This window comes from Hipposideros armiger, unplaced genomic scaffold (genome assembly GCF_001890085.2).
Source record: "Hipposideros armiger isolate ML-2016 unplaced genomic scaffold, ASM189008v1 scaffold_28, whole genome shotgun sequence".
In the NCBI taxonomy this organism is placed as follows: Eukaryota; Metazoa; Chordata; class Mammalia; order Chiroptera; family Hipposideridae; genus Hipposideros; species Hipposideros armiger.
Genome location: NW_017731378.1, coordinates 3,972,530 through 3,989,350, shown reverse-complemented (window position 1 = coordinate 3,989,350; position 16,821 = coordinate 3,972,530). Strand labels below are relative to the sequence as shown.

The 16,821-nt window shown below is 51.7% G+C and overlaps 1 protein-coding gene across 4 annotated transcripts; it reads right to left on the bottom strand.

Moving 5' to 3' along the window:
- Nucleotides 1-828: 828 nt before the first annotated feature.
- On the bottom strand, nt 829-15,731 carry PPRC1 (PPARG related coactivator 1). Of its 4 annotated transcripts, none has more exons than XM_019636501.1 (14): nt 15,527-15,731; nt 10,916-11,104; nt 10,202-10,348; nt 9,980-10,081; nt 6,958-9,865; nt 6,602-6,655; nt 5,694-5,751; nt 4,819-4,889; nt 3,115-3,832; nt 2,169-2,309; nt 2,003-2,069; nt 1,763-1,884; nt 1,357-1,508; nt 829-1,081 (listed from the first exon to the last, which is right to left on the bottom strand). In XM_019636501.1, the coding sequence occupies exons 1-14, from the start codon at nt 15,677-15,679 to the stop codon at nt 978-980; spliced, it is 4,986 nt and encodes a 1,661-aa protein (XP_019492046.1). In that variant the 5' UTR covers nt 15,680-15,731; the 3' UTR covers nt 829-977. The 4 variants fall into 4 exon arrangements, with proteins under 4 accessions (XP_019492046.1, XP_019492048.1, XP_019492049.1 ...); XM_019636503.1 differs by having other exon boundaries at nt 4,819-4,886; XM_019636504.1 differs by having other exon boundaries at nt 9,989-10,081.
- Nucleotides 15,732-16,821: the final 1,090 nt, after the last annotated feature.

The window sequence follows — 16,821 nt, the reverse complement described above, 5'->3', positions numbered from 1 at the left end:
CACATGAGGGCCAATAACGCTGCACCTTCTACAGCTAAGATGGTGAACAACAGCTTGACCTGGAGCTGGGCTGCTGTGAGTCACCAGTGATGGCGTAGGCTGCAGTGGGCTGTCATAAGCTACCATGAGTGGCTGGCGGCCGGCAATCAGTGTGAGCTGCCAAGAGCCTCCATGAGCAGCCATCCAGAGGCCAGCGACCGATATGCCTCACCTGGGAAGAGCGCAATGATAATACCAACATGGGCCAGTGAAGCGATGTCCTCCACAACTAGATTGAAGAACAAAAAAGGACGGCAAATAGTCTGTTCCTCTCCCTCAATTCCCCAATAAAATCTTAAAAAACAAAAAAATCTTTACTAGACCAGTAGCATCAGCATCCCTTGTTTGAAATGCAGAATCTCAGGCCCCATCCCAGAAGTCAAAATCTGCATTCCAAAAAGATCTCCAGATGATTGAAATGCCCTTTTAAAGTATGAGAAGCACTGCCCTAGAAGACTGATTTCACTGACAACACACCTGAGGAGCCAAGTTTCAAGTCCAATAGGATTTTGCACCTGACCAGAGGGGTCTTAGTAATTTAATGGAAGTAAACATGACACTGATTGTGTTCAGAGAGCAAAAGTGAATGTGTCTGGCATTAACACCATAGAAAGAAAGAAGCACAAGAGCACCTGGAAGTTCTCTCTAGTTTATGTTTATTAGTTTGCGTAGTGACTTAGAGCTTCCAAATACTGGGGGAACCCCTCAACCTCACCCATCTTACATAGGAATGCAAGTTAACTTGCTTCAATGCCTATTATAAAAAAAAAAAATACCCTTTAAAAAATCTGATTTAACACATTTTTTATTTCACTTTTTTCCATTTCTTTATAAAAATCATCTCCTCACTAGCAGCGCGCTCCCCTAGAGTGGGGGAGGGGGATGGAGACGGTTGGACACCTCCAAACAAAAGAGGGAAAGGGGAGAAGGGCCCAGGGTTACCTCCTGAGGTTCTTCTGGGCCTGTTTCAACAATGTGTCAAAATCAAGAGAATCAAATTTGCTCTTTACAGGAGCAGGGTCAAAGTCTTCCCGGTTGGAGTCTATAAAGGTAGAGAGAAGCAAACATCAAGGTCTCTGACCACACTTCCCAACCACAGGGTCCTCAGCTAGCCAGCCACCTCCCATCCCAATAATAGATGGAGTTAAAGTCGCCCTGATTTTAAGTAAAAAAGATGAGAGCCCCCATTTCTCCTTATCCCATCCCTTAGGTCTTTCGTGTGTCAGATGACAAGTCTGCCTAGCCCACTCTCAAAAGGCTGGGAACTCTTTTGGGGATATCAAGTACACCAAAGCCTCAGGGCCTCCCTCCACTCACCAAGATCAGAATAGCTTCTCTTGCAGAACTGCCTGCGGCCCCCAAAGCAAAGATCAAAGGGCTGCTCATCTGCCTGCCTCAGCTTGTGGCCACTCTCGATGGCTGCAAATGCTTCCTCAGCATAGCGGTAAGTGACGAAGCCATAGTTGTCACTGGTGGGGAGGGTGAGGCAGAGGCTGGCTATTTGGGCACATGCCATGGAGGAGAAACGCACCCGCCCGCCCCACCCCAGGGTACAGAGAGGAACTGGGGTGGTTCTTCTAATTTCCCAAATGGCCAACCCCAAGTTTAGGAATGAAGTTGTTCTACATTGACCAGTACACCAGAGCAAGAGGAAAAGACAAAGAAGCATCAAGGTACATGAATGGGACAGAAAGGATATCCTGACCTTCGGGCCCAAGCTTACCCTTGGACACGGAAGTGGATGGTGCACTCCTCAATCTCTCCAAAAACAGAGAACCTCTGTTTCAGCTCTGACCGAGTCATGCGGCCTGGTATCTTCCCAATGAAGACCACTCTTCTCTCCTCCTATGTTGGGTCAAGGAAAATTGACACACCATGAGCCAGAGCCAGAGCTACACACTGCTCTCTGAGCTCATGGCTCAGGGGCAGGCCTCATCCTCCCACAACCTGTTCCTCTACTCACTATTGCACGCTCCTTCTGCAGCACTCTCTGCCTTTGGTAATGGTCGTGTGAACGATAAGAGCTGTACCTAACAAGAGAAGAAGGTGCCATCAGTCTCACTGACATTAGACAGCTCAAGTCTCAGAACTCTCAGGAACTTGCACTGACTCCCTGAATGCATGCTCACCGCCGCCTCCTGTCACTTCTCCGGCGGGGAGATGGGGAGCGGGACCGGCTTCGGGAACTAGATGAGGATGAGGAAGATGAGGAAGAAGAGGAGGAAGAGGAAGAACATCTTCGGGAACATCCAGAGGAACTGCAACTGGACCTGGAGAATAAAAGGGCACAAAGGGATGCTGGGAGAGGTGCAGGTGTATTACACTGACCTCACCTTGGCCCCAACCCTGCCTCCCTATAAGGAAGCTCAGGGGCAAAGGAGAGCAGAAGAGGTCTAGAAAAACTCTTCACAGATGACCAAACTGAGGTCCTCATGAATTTTAGATGTATCTGGAATGTTTTACAATGTTTTGGCATAGATCCTATTTCTTTTCAATTACACAATTAAAAACTGAAAAATATTTAACAAAGCAGAAAGAAGAAAAATAAACAGAGACTCAGAGAAATAAAGGCTTCTTTATCTAAGTGGGAAAATCTGGACCTGTTATTGAGAAAAAGATACTGCCAGGAAATAGATGAGGCCACAGTGACACTCAAAGGAACTCCCAGATGCTTTTTCCTCAGCAGAACATTAAAGGAAAGACTATCTGCCATGAACAACCCACGATCCCACCTTCCCACATACCACCAGGAAAATACCAGAAATGAGGACTGATACAGTATGCGAAGGAATCAACATGGTCAAGATCAAACCCTAGTGGGTCTCCCCAAGGCAGGTCTCAAGGAAGCAGGAGACCTCAGGGATACCCCAAACTCCAACAGAGGACAGAAGCTATCTTCTCACAGCTTGCCTCCTTCAACAATCCAGGAAAGGGGGAAAAGACAAAAGCCAAAGACAGAAATAAAAGCCTTAGTGCCTAAAAGAATCAAACTCAATGTGCAAAAGCTTTCAAAGTGAACCAGAGAGTACATGAACTTCCTAAATGGAAAGGACCTAACAGGCCATCAGAGCTCACCTTCGCCACCTCTTGTGTGGGGGGGAGAGGGATCGGGATCGGGATCGGGATGAAGACGACGATGAGGATGAGGAGGAAGATGCTTCACTGGTCCGGTTGGACCCAGAGCTGACAGAACTGCTGCGGCCACGGTGGCCCTGCCAGCCCCGGCTTGGGGGGCTGGCTGACCTGCAGGCTTTCCGATAACAGCGCATTGACCGCTGCTTGGCTGAGGCCTCGGGGGGAGTCCTAGTATTCGTGTCATTCCGGCAGGGTGAAGCCTCAGGGGACAGCAAGGTGGATGGGGCAAGGCAAGAGACCGGGGAATCTGCCTGCTCATTGCTAGTCCTGTGATCAAGTGGCTCCTGGGAGGCAGCTGTGCGTGGGAGCAGAGGGGCAGCTGGGCCCAGGGACAAGACAGGTTTGATGGTGATATCCTGATGGCGTTTGACATTCCATCGGGAGCCCGCCTCTGAAAAGACTAGGGCAGGCATCTTTTTTGGGGGGGTCCTGCTCCGGACACAATAGTCATGGTCCCCAGAGCCCACATGGACTGGACTAGGGCCACGGACCCCTTCTTGGAGGCGGGCTGCAGCTGGATGTTTGGCCTCTGTAACTCCTTCAGGCTTCAGGGTTCCCTCCTGGGCGGTTGACTTAGGAGATTTGGCTTTGGCCAGCAGTGAAACAGCAGCCAAGGGCTTCCATAACTGGTGGGGAGGGGTAGCTGGAGGGGTGAGCCCTGTGAGGGGAGGGAGGATGGAGATAGCAGGATGAGATCCGATTCTACACTTCCAAACACTGCGTATATAGGCTCAAGAGACCCCACCTCATCTCACAAAGTACACCACCAATGGTTAATGGCCCAAACTCCCCCCCCGGTTGCAACTACTCCTTCCCCCAAGTTCCCTATCTTGGGGACCAGCAATAGAAAATCAGCCAGCCAGGGTCTTCTTGAACCCCTCAACCATTCACTGCCCAAACCTAGCTGGTGACCAGGTTGTGTCTGATCTACCACTCCATTCCTAGATCCACCCTTTCCCCCAGCACTGCCTGACTTCTGGCTGCATCTTGCCTGGATTCATGTAATCATCTTCCTATGATCCCCTACCTTTGGCTTTATACCCGTCCACCTGTCTTCTACATTCCTGACGGAAGGAGCACCCCAAAACCAATCTGGTAAAGCTTTTTCAATGCACAGGATAAAGTTCAAATAGCTTACCATTGCATTCCAAGTTCCCATAATCTGACCTACTTACCGCTCCGGCTCTCTCTCTCGCTTTAGCTCTACCCACCACCCTGATCAACCACAACACTCCAGACAAACTGAACCACTCGCAGTTCCCCTACACATACCAAGCAGGTTTTATTTCTTCAGTTAAAGTTGCTCCATCTACATAGAATGCTCGATCCCCTAAACGTACTTAATTGGTATCAGTGATTTTCTCAAGCCTTTACTTTGGAGATCACCTTTCATATGACCCCCACTCCCACCCCCACCCACTGTTCCCCTTTAGGCCCCACTACAAACCACACAGGCTTCTTTAACATACAACCTCTGATACTCAACATACTCATTTCACACTTGTCCCCTGGACTGTGAGAACCTCAAGGATGAGGATTGGATCTCTGTGTCCCCAACACCTACACACACTTGGTGCACAACAGGCCCTATAAGTATTTGCTGCAGAAACTAACCAAAGGCAGAGTTCCCCACCCTGAACCCACCTGCCACGTTGGCCAGTTCTGGGGCTTGTAACCGGTCTAGGGGCCTCTTCTCCTGGGGAGGGTCAACGCTGCTGGCGGGGGGGAAAAGGGAAAGCCTGATTCATTGCCTCCTCAACATCTTGTACATCTGCTTTCCTCACGAAGCAATGGAAGAGGGGTGCGTGCAAAGGGACAGGATGCACAAATTGCCCCTATCATTCTCCTCCAGCACAAAAGGCATATGAGTGAGTGAACTGTAGGCTGGGTCTTAACTCAGCTCTGCCCAATGCCAGGAGGCAGGCCGATTATGACCTTGAATACCAGCCCCCCACCCCAACACCAACCTCCTTTAAGCCAGGAGCCTTGCCTGCCTGGCTCAAACCAACCCAAAAATCAATGTGGAGAGGAATAGGCTTGGCAGAATAGGATGGGGTACCATGAACAAGAAATATGAAAAAAGGCCTCTCAGTGCTGGAAGATTGGGGAACAAGGAAGTCCAAGGTGCCTGTGTCATCCAAGGAGTCAGGGAAGCCCTAACCATGAACATCTTCCCCCAATTTCTTGTACCATCACCAGTGGTTAGCAAGTTTAAAGTCTGTTAAATGAAAGAAAGAAATCCCCAAAGGCATGACTTGCCAGAAGATACAAGGCACCTCCAGGACATTTAGAACCCCAGACTGGAATCAGCCAGAGGCTGGTTGGTACATATCCTCCTACCCTGCCACCCAATTCAGTGCCCAGTAGTGATGTGCTGAGCATGGGGATGGAGAAACACGGAAAGACTCTACAGCTGACTAAACGTCCCTGCAACAGAGGCATCCAGTGGACGGTCCCGGAACGCCGGCCGGCTGCTGACCAACAGCTGTAGGGTAACTCGCTCACATGTCTATACTTACCCTGAGTTTCCTACAGCCAAGCTGTCAGCAGGAGCCGGGGGAGGGCACTCCTTTTTGGCTGCAAAGAAACCATACTAGTTAAAAGCCCAACCAGATGTTCCAGATTAAGGAGGCATAGAAGGGCTGGCTTTGAGACCCAAAGAAGGAAAATCCACTTTGTCTATATATTCCACTGGGCTCTCCCCAGAGAGATCCATTCTCCTCCAGTGGGTGCCCAGGTACTATTTTCAATCATGTCTCTTCTCTGCTCAGAAACATCCACACTCCCCACTGAATCTGAGGTAAGATTCCAAACTTCTAACCCTAACATTCAAGGTTCTCCATGACCTACCTAACTTCCTAGGTCCTGTAGCCTACTCTTGTTCTCCAGTAATCATATTTTATATTTTGTCTTGAACTATGAATACCCATTACCAATTCAGGAGTCATTTCTGCAGATTTTTCTTCCCGATTAGACCAGAAGCACCTGGAGAACAGGACATAGTATCCTCCACAGCACCTAGATCCATGCCTTGCACTGAAAAAGCTAAGCTATCCATTGCCTTTCGAGTACACCATACTCAATCATTCCTATACCTGTGCCTTTATTCACCACACACTCTATGAAATCCTGTCTCTCAAGGCCTAGCCTGAGAGCTACTTCCCTCTAGAAAAATGCCCCCAAAGCAATCCAACCCACTTGTATCTCCCCATTGGTCTACTTTTTATAGTTCTTCCCATGCCGTACCACCACCCTCTCCCTGGCTTACACTGCGTCACAGGTGAATCTTGTCTCCCCATTTCAATTAGGGCTCTGCTCTAGAGGCTGACACTGCCCCTCCCCTTCCCCAGTTTAAGTAACTATAGACTGGGCCCAAAGTAAACATCAACAAAAAGGGGTTGGAGCAAAGCTACACAGGTTCCCTCACCTTCTGATTTCTCAAACTGCTCTAGCAGACTGGACAGGTCTGATGCCTCAATTCCTGTGGAAACACAACGCAGGATTAGAAACCAGCCCCTTTCAACTCAGTACACAGGTCCTAGGAAGTCCCAAATCACCTCACTTTTCCCTTTATGCTACCCCTGAGCACTGTACTAAGTAAACCAAGACAGCAACACAAAGCAGGAAACAATTAAATAAACCCAGAGCGCTACCTCTGAAGAACCCTCCAAAGAAATCCAACAAAGGCCAACCCAACAAGGTGCTTTATCCTGTTCTATGGAGGACATTCCCCTCCCAACCCCCATGCCGTTCTTCACACCAGCTTAACTGTATGGCACTCACCAATCTCACTGATGAAAGCCTGCACCACATCCTCAGGACCCTGGGTACGTGGTGTAGGCAGGAAGGCGAGTTTCCTCACACGGGCTGGGTGGACAGCAGGCAACTTGGTGATAGTGCTCTGCCTTGGTGTGGGTGTACAAACAGCCTTGGCAACAGGAGAGGGGGGCTTCTCCTTGGACCTGTTCTCCTGGGTCTCAGGCTTTAGACTCTCTGATGTGGGCTCCTCAACAGCCACTCTCTCAGTATACAAACATGGTGGAGCCTTATTCTGAGGGCTCTGGACTGGGGAGGACACCTTGTGTTTCAGATGGGGAGATGCGGGCAATGGCTTAACCTCCACCTTGGTGGGCTCTATCTGTGGAGTTCCCTGGCCAGCTGTCCCAAGGCTGAGGGGAGTAGCCATCGGCACAGGAAGTACACTTTCAGGAGGGCCAGTTGGAATGCCACTGGGCTCCACCTTGGGTGGGGGCACAGCTCTCCCAACAGAGGCTAGAGGCAAAGGAGGTGGGGGCCCAGTAGGCCAGAATGGAGGGTGTTGCAGCCCTGGGCCCCATCCCAAGGGCCCATAAGTACAGCTAGAGCTATAAGGTGGGACTGGGGCAGGAGGGGATACCCAAGGCACACTGCAAGTGGGGGGGACAGCAAAGGCGCCAGGAGTACCAGACACTAGGGGCACTGTTGGTTGGGGGGGCAGGCAAGGATAGCCAGAAGGGGACACTGGGGGATAACAAGGCCAGGGTGGCATGGGGGCATAGTGAGTATAGGGATCAGGTGGCACTGGCCCCACAGACATAGGAAGACTAGGAGGGTGCAAGGGTGGTGGGGGCTGACCTGTGACCCCTTGCCCACTTGCGGCAAGGGGCAACATAGGGGTCATGCCCAGCCCACCTGGTGGAAAAGGCAGGGCAGTGGGTATTGTGGGGGGCATGGACTGTCCAGTCAAAGGTGGAGGTCTTGCAGGCAGTGGCATCTCCTGGGATGACGCCTGCTCAGAGGGAGTTGAGGCCACAGATTTGCTTGCTGGTGGCTCAGGACTAGAAGCAGGGCTGGGACCCACAGATACAAAGCAAGCCTCAGGAGGAGCCTCAGGGCTTTTCTGTAGAGCTGTCTTCTTGGCTGGGGCTGATGGGATGACAAGACAAGGGATATCTGCCAGCCCTGTGGGGGTCTCTGGGAGGCTGGGCCACTTCCCAGCTGGGGGCTGGGAACTCCTTTCTTCTGCCTCTGCTTGGCGCTGCTGTCTTCGTCGCCGATATTCAGATAGGCTAAGAGGCCGAGGTCTGGCTTCCTGGGTTGTGGCAATGGTACCACTTTCCACTTTCAGAGGACCCACAACCTCCTTAACTTCAGAAATGGTGGCCTTTGGGGAATCCAAGGACTCTGACTCCAGAAGGAGCTGGGGGGCTGGACTCCCCTGGGCTGATGACACTGCACCACGTCTGGGATCAGTTGGCCTAGACTTAACTAGCACAGGGTTAACTGGAGCCAGATCACTGGGAACAGAGTCAACTGGTGCTGGGTTGGCTGAGACAGGGTCAACTAGTGGCAAGTCACCTGAGATAGGAACAACTACTGCACGGTCAATTGCTGCCAAGTCAGGTAGGGCTGGCTCAGTCTGCACTGGGTCAGCTGGGAGATGGTCAACTAGCTCTGAATTGGCTGAAGCAAAGTCAACCAATGCAGGGTCAACAGGTACAGGGTCAGTCAGAACAGGATCAACTGCAGGGGGATCAGCTTCAACAGAGTCAAGTGGCATCGGATCGGCTCGAGCAGAGTCAACCAATGGGAGATGGGCTAGAACAGGGCTGGTTTCAATGGTGTCGCCCTGGTTGGGGTAGAGATCTAGAGGACCTTCTTTAGCAGGACTAGCTTGTCCAGCACTACTCTTCAAGTTCCCAGAGCTAGGTTTCTCCACAGTAGCTGCCCAGGCCCGAGCCCAAGCCCGGGGCTTTCCTCTACCACGAGGAGGCCCAACCTCTCTTTGAAGTTCCTCCTGAGGCAAGCTGCCTGCCTGAGAGGTCACCTCTGCAGCCACTGTAGGCTGCCCACGAGAGGATGACCTCAGCCTCCTGACATAGCCTTCTGTACAGGTTGCTGGCTGTTCCTTGCCCTTCTTTCTCCTGCCCTTTCGAGCTCTCTGGGAACTCAGCACTGTGTTGGCTGGTGGGTTCTGGGGCCCCTTGGATGACACTGGCTCCACAACCTCCCTGGGCCCCAACAAGCAGGCTGACTCTAGCTTTTCCTCTGAGTCCAGTGACAACCCCTCTTTCTCAGGGCAGGGGGCTTCCTTGGGCACAGCAGCCTTTGTCTCTGACTCTAGTGTGGACATGAGCAGCTGCAAGGCCGGACTGGCCTCTAGCGAGTCATCTAGGAGCACAGGCTGGGGTCCAGCAGGGATCTGCCGCACCACAACTGGAATCTCCAGGTCATTGCCCGCTGTGGCTGCCTGGCCCACAATCTCCAGCACCACACAGTCCTCAGGCAGTGTCAAATCATCCGGCTGCTCCTGAAGCTCATTTTCAAGGGATGTCAGGTGGGTCAGGTTGGGTAGGCAATATGGGTGCATGGCCCGCACCAGCTCACTCAGGGAAGAGATGCTCTCGTCACCAGCTGCCTGCACCGCCATCCCTGCTGCGGCTGTTTTATCTTCCTCCTCGGGGCAGGCCAGGTGCATGGGAAAATCTGGGATGCTGCTCATGGAGTTGTCATGCTCCCCAGCAAGCATCTGGCCACTGAAGCTGGCCACCTCCTCCTCTTCTTCCCCATCACTACGCTGCTGGGGAGAAGGGGATTGGCCCCTGCGGGGTCTAGATCTTGGGGGTCTCCAGCTAGGAAGTTTGGGGGAGGAGGTCTCCAAGAAGGAGGGTGGGGAGAAGTCCCAGGAGGGATCTGCAAGAGACATCTCAACCTGGAGGAGAGACAAGAAGCCATAGGAGTTTTCTCCAGGAATATGTTTTTCCAGACCTGTCCCCACACACTCCTCCCTCCTGGGATTCCCTGAGGCTACTGAGGTCAGGCTTACCCCACTCACTCTACTACTGCCTGTGCTGGGCCCCAGTGGGTCAACTGGAGTGATGAGGTCACGTTCTGAAGGTGTCCGAGAAAGAGTGAGCAGCTTGTGCAGCTAAGAGGGAGAAAATGACCTGAGATGAGTTTGTGCTTCAGAACTTTGTGAATAGGTCCACAGATATAGTTCTAACCTTTGCACCAACCATACATCCCCTTGCCCTGGTCCCACACTCACAGAGGAGCCCTCCCGAGGTGACACAAGCAGCTCTGAGTCAGGAATGCTGTCAAACGGAGACAGGTTCTCAGAATCTGCATTGTCCAAGATCTCCGTCAGAGCTGTCAGCAGTGACATTTCATTCTGGTCCTCCAGAGATAACCTGCTCTGCTCCAGAAAGACAACAAGAAGGTTCCAACAACATCCCTAATGACCTACTGAGCCACTGAGAACAACTGGATGCCGAGTCTCCCAGGCTCAGTTCAGCTCAATATGCCAGAGAGACATTTGAGTACCAGGGGCCATGGGTTCCAATCTCATTTACTACCATCTACTACCTCTCTAGTGTCAACAGAGACCTGTCAGACTTGAGTCTTAAACTTATGTTTCACATGCTCCCTTTATACTAAAGTAAGGAGTAGGATGCTCAGCAGACAACCCTTAGCTGGGGTGGAATTGGACTCAAAATAGGGATTAGAACTCTCTGGACATGTAACTTGGGCGCCCAGACAGGGGGAAAGGCCTTGGACTATATAGTCCAAGACTGCCTGATCATCCTTACATGGGACAAAATCTGGCAGCCTGCAGCCCAACTCTCACCTAGAGACAAAAACACACTTCAAGGACTCAGGTTGGGTATCCAGGAGCCAAGGTTCTACAAGAAGAAAGCCACTAAGCCACAGGCTCCCATACAAAGTTCCTGCCTGAAGACCTCCAAGCCCAGCCCCAGCTCACCTCCCCAAGACTCCCAAAATCCTCGATGAGAGAGATGAGGGAGGCATCCACGTAGCTCTGCATGGTCCCCAGCAGTGTCTCATCCTGCAGCATTAGCTCCTCCATCTCCAGGTCCTTGTCCTTCAGACAGGGGCCCAGCCGAGACAGGCCGACAAAACCAGAATTATCCACCTCTTCATGCAGCAGCACCTGGGACAAAAGGGGGGAAGGTCAAAAGGGCAGGATGAAGGCTGCAGAACATGGGTACTCTGGGACAGATGACTGATATGCTCTGTAAACCAGGTGCCCAGCCCTCCACCAACGGCCCCAGACTCGACAGGGGCCCTACCACAGCCAAACCTCCAGACTTGCTAGGCAGAGCAGAGCCAAAGCCCCAACCAGGGTGGCAGCTTTCAAGGATCTTCTGGGAAAAAAAGTTTGGACTCCATCCAGAAACAGGTGGAGTCACACGAGATTATTAAACTAGGGAGTAAAAGCATCAAAAAGATCAAGATTGTTCAGAAGAGTCATCTGCTGGCAGTGTGTTTTCTTTTTAGCTGAGCCATCCTGCCACCTGTTGGCAGCTCAGCAACAGCTCAGCTCAACCAGGAATCAAACCACTGTTGCTCAGAGCTCAAGCTCTTGAGCAAGCTCTTAACCAACTGAGCCACTTGGCCGGCCCCTGGCAGTATGAAGGCAGACAGTCCAAGGGGCACACCAAAGGAGAGGAAACCAGCAAGCGGACAGTTTCAACTATTGCCACCTTACCTCCTTCAAATCCTGCCTAGGCCTCTCTTCTCTGCTTAGCTCAAATCCCACCTTTTCCAAAAGGTACCTTGGGCTGCTCCAAACCAAGATGATCTCTCCTCTGAATTCACACATGCTTCTATACCACTCCCTTTTCTGGCAATCACATTCTGCCCCCGCCCCCCCATGACATTCCTTGCATCATTACTAATACTAGATTCCAAGTTCCTTTGGAGCAAATAACCCTTTGTATTCTATTAGCTTATATCCTTCTGGGCTCTTAGGAGGGTTTAAATTGTGTGTGTACTTCCTGGTTATACATGTCGCCTAGCACAGAGTCTTCTTTTTTTTTTAAAGATTTTTATTGGGGAATTGGGGGATGGGAACAGTGCTGGGGAATTGGGGGAAGGGGAACAGACAAGTTGCTGTCATTTTGTTCTTCAGTCTAGTTGTGGAAGACGTTGCTTCACTGGCCCAAGTTGACACCATCACTGCGCTCTTTCTGGGAGAGGGAGATCAGTCGCCGGCTTCTGGACAGCCACCGGCTTCTGGACAGCCGCTCACAGCGGCTTGAGGGCCGCTCACGCTGGCTGCTGCTGGCTACACATGGTAGCCTATGGCAACCCACTGCAGCAGGGGCTGCAGCCTACACTGTCACCTGGGACTCACAGCAACCCAGCTCCAGGTTGAGCTGTTATTCAGCATCTTTGCTGTAGAGGGCAGCATCACTGGCCCTCATATGTGGGATCCGAACTGGGGCCCTCTGGCATCCCAACCCACTTCTTAACCAACGCACCATTTGGTTGGCCCGCACAGTGTCTTATACACAGATGATTTTCACACTTCACACTTTTATTTTGAAGGCCCTACAATGTGCCACCCAACCTCTCAATGGTAATCCCAAGGAAAAAAGTCTCTTTTACCCCACCAGGTGAGAGCAAAAGATGAGAAAGCTTGATTCTGTAGATGGAAAAGCCCCACCCCATCACTTCCCTGAGAACTAGAAATGTCATCACCCTTGCTAGGCAGGGTGCCACCCGTCCAGGCCTGTCAAGCATGTGGGCGTGGGCAGGGCCAGAAGTGGCTAGAATGGGGCTGGCAAGGCCAGAGGCCAGAGGCACAGGTATCTCCACTATAGGAAATAGATGATACAAAGGCTAGAGAATAGGAACAAACACGGACAAGCCAGCCGCCGCCCCCCCCACCCCCACCCCCAGCCTTCTGCAGCAAAGGGAAACTCTGTACCTCTTCCAAAAGGGGGTAAAAAAAAAAAAGGAACAGGTATAACTATAATACACCCTACACTCACCCTCCTAACCAAGAGGAGGAGCTCTGATACCCAGGGAGAGTAAAGGCTAGATAGGGAGGCTTTATGAGGCCAGGCCCAGAGGTGAAGTGAAAAGTGGCAAATTTTAGACACAAACTCCTCCCAGGCCTTCACAATCCTGTAATTACAACCAGCAGCTGAATAGCACCTAGCTCAGCAAACACTCCTGGGTGAGCAAAGAAGCTGCATCTCACCTTGCCCTGCCACTTACCTGGCCCAGCCACCGGGCCAAAATCTCAAGACAATGCCCAGCTCTACAGACCACTCATCACCACCTCCATTAGACAAATACTAGAACCCCAGTCAGAGACAACTTGCCTCTTCAGCTGACCTCACCCATCATTCATTCCCCAAACAACACAGCTCCCAGGGTACCATGATCATCTAGGGACTAAGCCCAGCAACCAGCATTTCTAACTTCAACAACCGCCCAAGTGGCTTTCCCACATCCAGTCTTGTCCTTGCATGGTTCAAAACCAGCTACAAACTTAAAAAGTTTATCTGATCACTTACCAAGACCCTCCCTGAATCTTTCCAATGGTATCTTACTGCTCTTGGCATTAGGTTTAAATTCCTTAATATGGCTTACAGGGGTCCTGGTCTTCCCCACCACTCTTCTGCTCCAGTGTGTCCTCACTCACCACCTTGCCTGCCTCTCTACACACCAGCCATACAGGTCTCTCAGTTTCTCCGATAAGCAACAAGCCATGTTGTCTCCCACCTCAAGGCCTTCACATACTATTTATTCCCCCTAATGAAGGCATCCCCCACCTGCCACAGCCTTCAAGTTGCAACTTAAAATGTCCTTTCCCCATACCCTGCAAAGTAGATTACTACTGCTGATTATGTAATCCCAAATATGCTGCACTTCCCTTTTGTTCCACTCATCATTATTTATCGTGCCTAGCCTGTAGGACAGAGACCAAGCGTGTAGCTTCTACATACTCTTCTTGGGGGGGGGGGGGGTAGGAGGGAACAGGACAATCCCTCCAGGAGACCCTTTCCAACCCCAAATGACCACCCAACTTGGATTACTGCTGAATCATGGATCCTTCCTAGCTATCCTCCAAAGGGTGGGCAGCACTAGTCCCACAAGATGTGACCTCTGAGAAAATGTGGGAAAAGGGGGTGGGCAGCTCCCTAGTTAGGGCCATTCTCTCCTGGGCAAGGGCCTGGATTGGTCTGCTGGAACTAACATTATCTGGTAATCTGCAGCCCAACTCCCACCTAAAGAACAACAAAAAGTTTTCAAGGACTCAACTTAAATGCTTTAGAGAGATAAGAGTTCAAACTAAGTCCTGCCCAGCTCTACTCTGGGAGGGAACTTTTAAGAAGTCCTTGCTAAGGAGTAAGAAAATAACACGTTTTAAGTATGGAGAATTGAAAACCAACAACAGAATTTGACAGAAAGAATTCCCCTCATCCAATAAATGTTCAATTACCGTTTAATAGTTCTCAAATCGCCTCTAATTTTTACCATCCCCAGCAAAAATTCCAGAGAGCCTTAAACCCCAGGCCACCTCAATTTGTATGTCAATTCACAGAAGCAGGCCTCAACTGCCTCCTCTAAAAAGATGCTGCAGGAAAAAGTGAGGGGGGAGTGGATTCCCTTTTCTTTTCTTAATTCTGTCCCATATACATGTTGACATTCCCCATTCTCCTTGAATCAAGAATAAGGCATAACTGAAGGCAACTAAAACGCCAGTGCTCCTGACTCACAACTCACCCTAAGCCGGTCGGTGAGAAGCCACAAGCTCATTCCACAGCCCTTCCACTCCTCTACCCTCCCCAACACACTCCGCCATCCGCAGGGAACAGACTCCCCGGACATCTGGAAAGTCCTTCACCATCCGCTGTCTAGAGGCGCCGTGGACCAAAGAGGGAGGAGGAAGACTCCTCCATAGCTCTGAACAAAGTTGACTCTAGCAGCCCCTACCTTCCTTCCCGGCCTGGGGCCCCCAGCCCGGTGCGAGATGGCGGGACCCGCTGAGACACACCCAGTTCCCAGCACTGCGGCTCTAGCGCGGATACGAGATGCCGGCTGCCTGGGGCGGGAGCCACGTGGACATCCCCTCCCCGCCCCCACGTGGACCCGCGGCCCCCCCAACCCCGAGCCCAACCCACGTGGGTGCCGGGGCCGCCTAGAGGGGGAGGGGAAGCAGACAAGTTCTCCCGGGAAAATCGCTCCCCCCACCCCACGTGGCTCCAAAAAGGCACTGCGGCGCCGGACTAGGGGTCTAGGGGAGCTCCCCACTCGGCATCCTTATAGGGAGGTCTTAGTCCTCGACTCCAAATCTGAAACCTTGACAACCCCCCCGCCCCCCCATCATGGGCCATGTTTCCAACACCCGGCTCTACCCCTCCGGCGTTGCCATAGGGACCCTGCCTCTGCCCGTGCCCCCCCAGCAAACGGCCCAGATCCCCTCGGCCCAACCCGTCTCCCACAGCCACCCGGCATCGACTCCAGAGCGCTTCCTCCCTTTCCTGTGGCGTCCACGTGTCACCGCCCGGCACACGCCACTTTGCTGCCAGCCGCGGGCCGCCCGCCAATCTCTCACCTGCTCCCCGCCGCTTACAGTGCCCACAGTCCCATACGGCGCTTGGCTCCGACTCCCCCTACTGCTGCCGCGGACTCCACCGCCAGGGTCGGGGCCGGGGCCACCCATCGGAGGCGGCGCGACTCGGTCTCTCCGTCCCCGGCGCGCCGCCATCTTGGCCCCTGAACACCCAGCGCAGCTCTGATAGCCGACGCCGCCTCCCAGTCGCCTGCCTCGCCCAGCCGATGGTAGGAAGGGAACTACAACTCCCGGAAGACACTGCAAGACTACGAATCCCAGAAGGTCATACGGCGAGACCCACTAGCACCCGGAAAGAGGGCTCTGGCCTCACGAGGGACCCTGGGAGTAGTAGTCGCTTTAAGCGGACCCCGAGTAGCACAGGCTACAGGCATACTGTAATGCTTAGCTTTTGCTGTGTGTGGGGGGGGACTCAGTTGGGGAGCGAGGAGTAATATAGAAAGAGTTAATATTTGCGCATTTTATCGGACCGCCCTCTTTGCCTGACGTTTTACCTGCTGTACTGTATGTACATTCCTTTCCCCTAAGTCCAAGTGGACTTATGTTTTGAAACAGCACCCCCTAGTGAGCACCCGCGCTCCAGGATCTAACCCTCACGTAATCTCGTACTGCGGTACTACTGCGAGTTTATTTAATCTTAAAACATTAAAGCACTGCATCCTCAGCGTTTATCTGGGCCACTCAGAAGCCCAGATTGGCGTCTCATTACCAGATTTATTTCTTGCTGATGCGGATCACCTTGCTGTCCTCCAAAGACAACAGGTGTTCTGCCTTGGTTTTTCTGTCCAGAATACTGGAACCTGGACGTATCTTTCAAGCCCTATTTGTCCAAGAAAGCCTTTTTGATCATCCCAGCCAACCGTGATCCCTCTCTGTTATTTCTACAGTCCATCACTTATCTCTACTATTCACTCGCTTGCCATTTAGAAGCTACTTCATGTTGTTTTCTTGTTTTAAAAAAGTTTTTTAGTACAAAAGTTTAAGAACCATTTCAAACAGTATAAAACTACATAAAGTAAAAAATGTATTTGGCATGCAAATTCCAGTTCTCCCCAGATTTAACCCTTGTCACCTTCAGTGTGTATTCATCCACACTTTTTCTATGAAAATAAAATTATATAGGGTTGCACATTGGTCTTTTTTGTTGTTGTTCAAAAAAGGACTGCTCTGGCCGGCCGAGTGGCATGTTGGTTAAGAGCTGGCTTGGGACGCCAGAGGGCCCCAGTTCGGATCCCACATATGAGGGCCAGTGACACTGCCCTCTACAGCTAAGATGC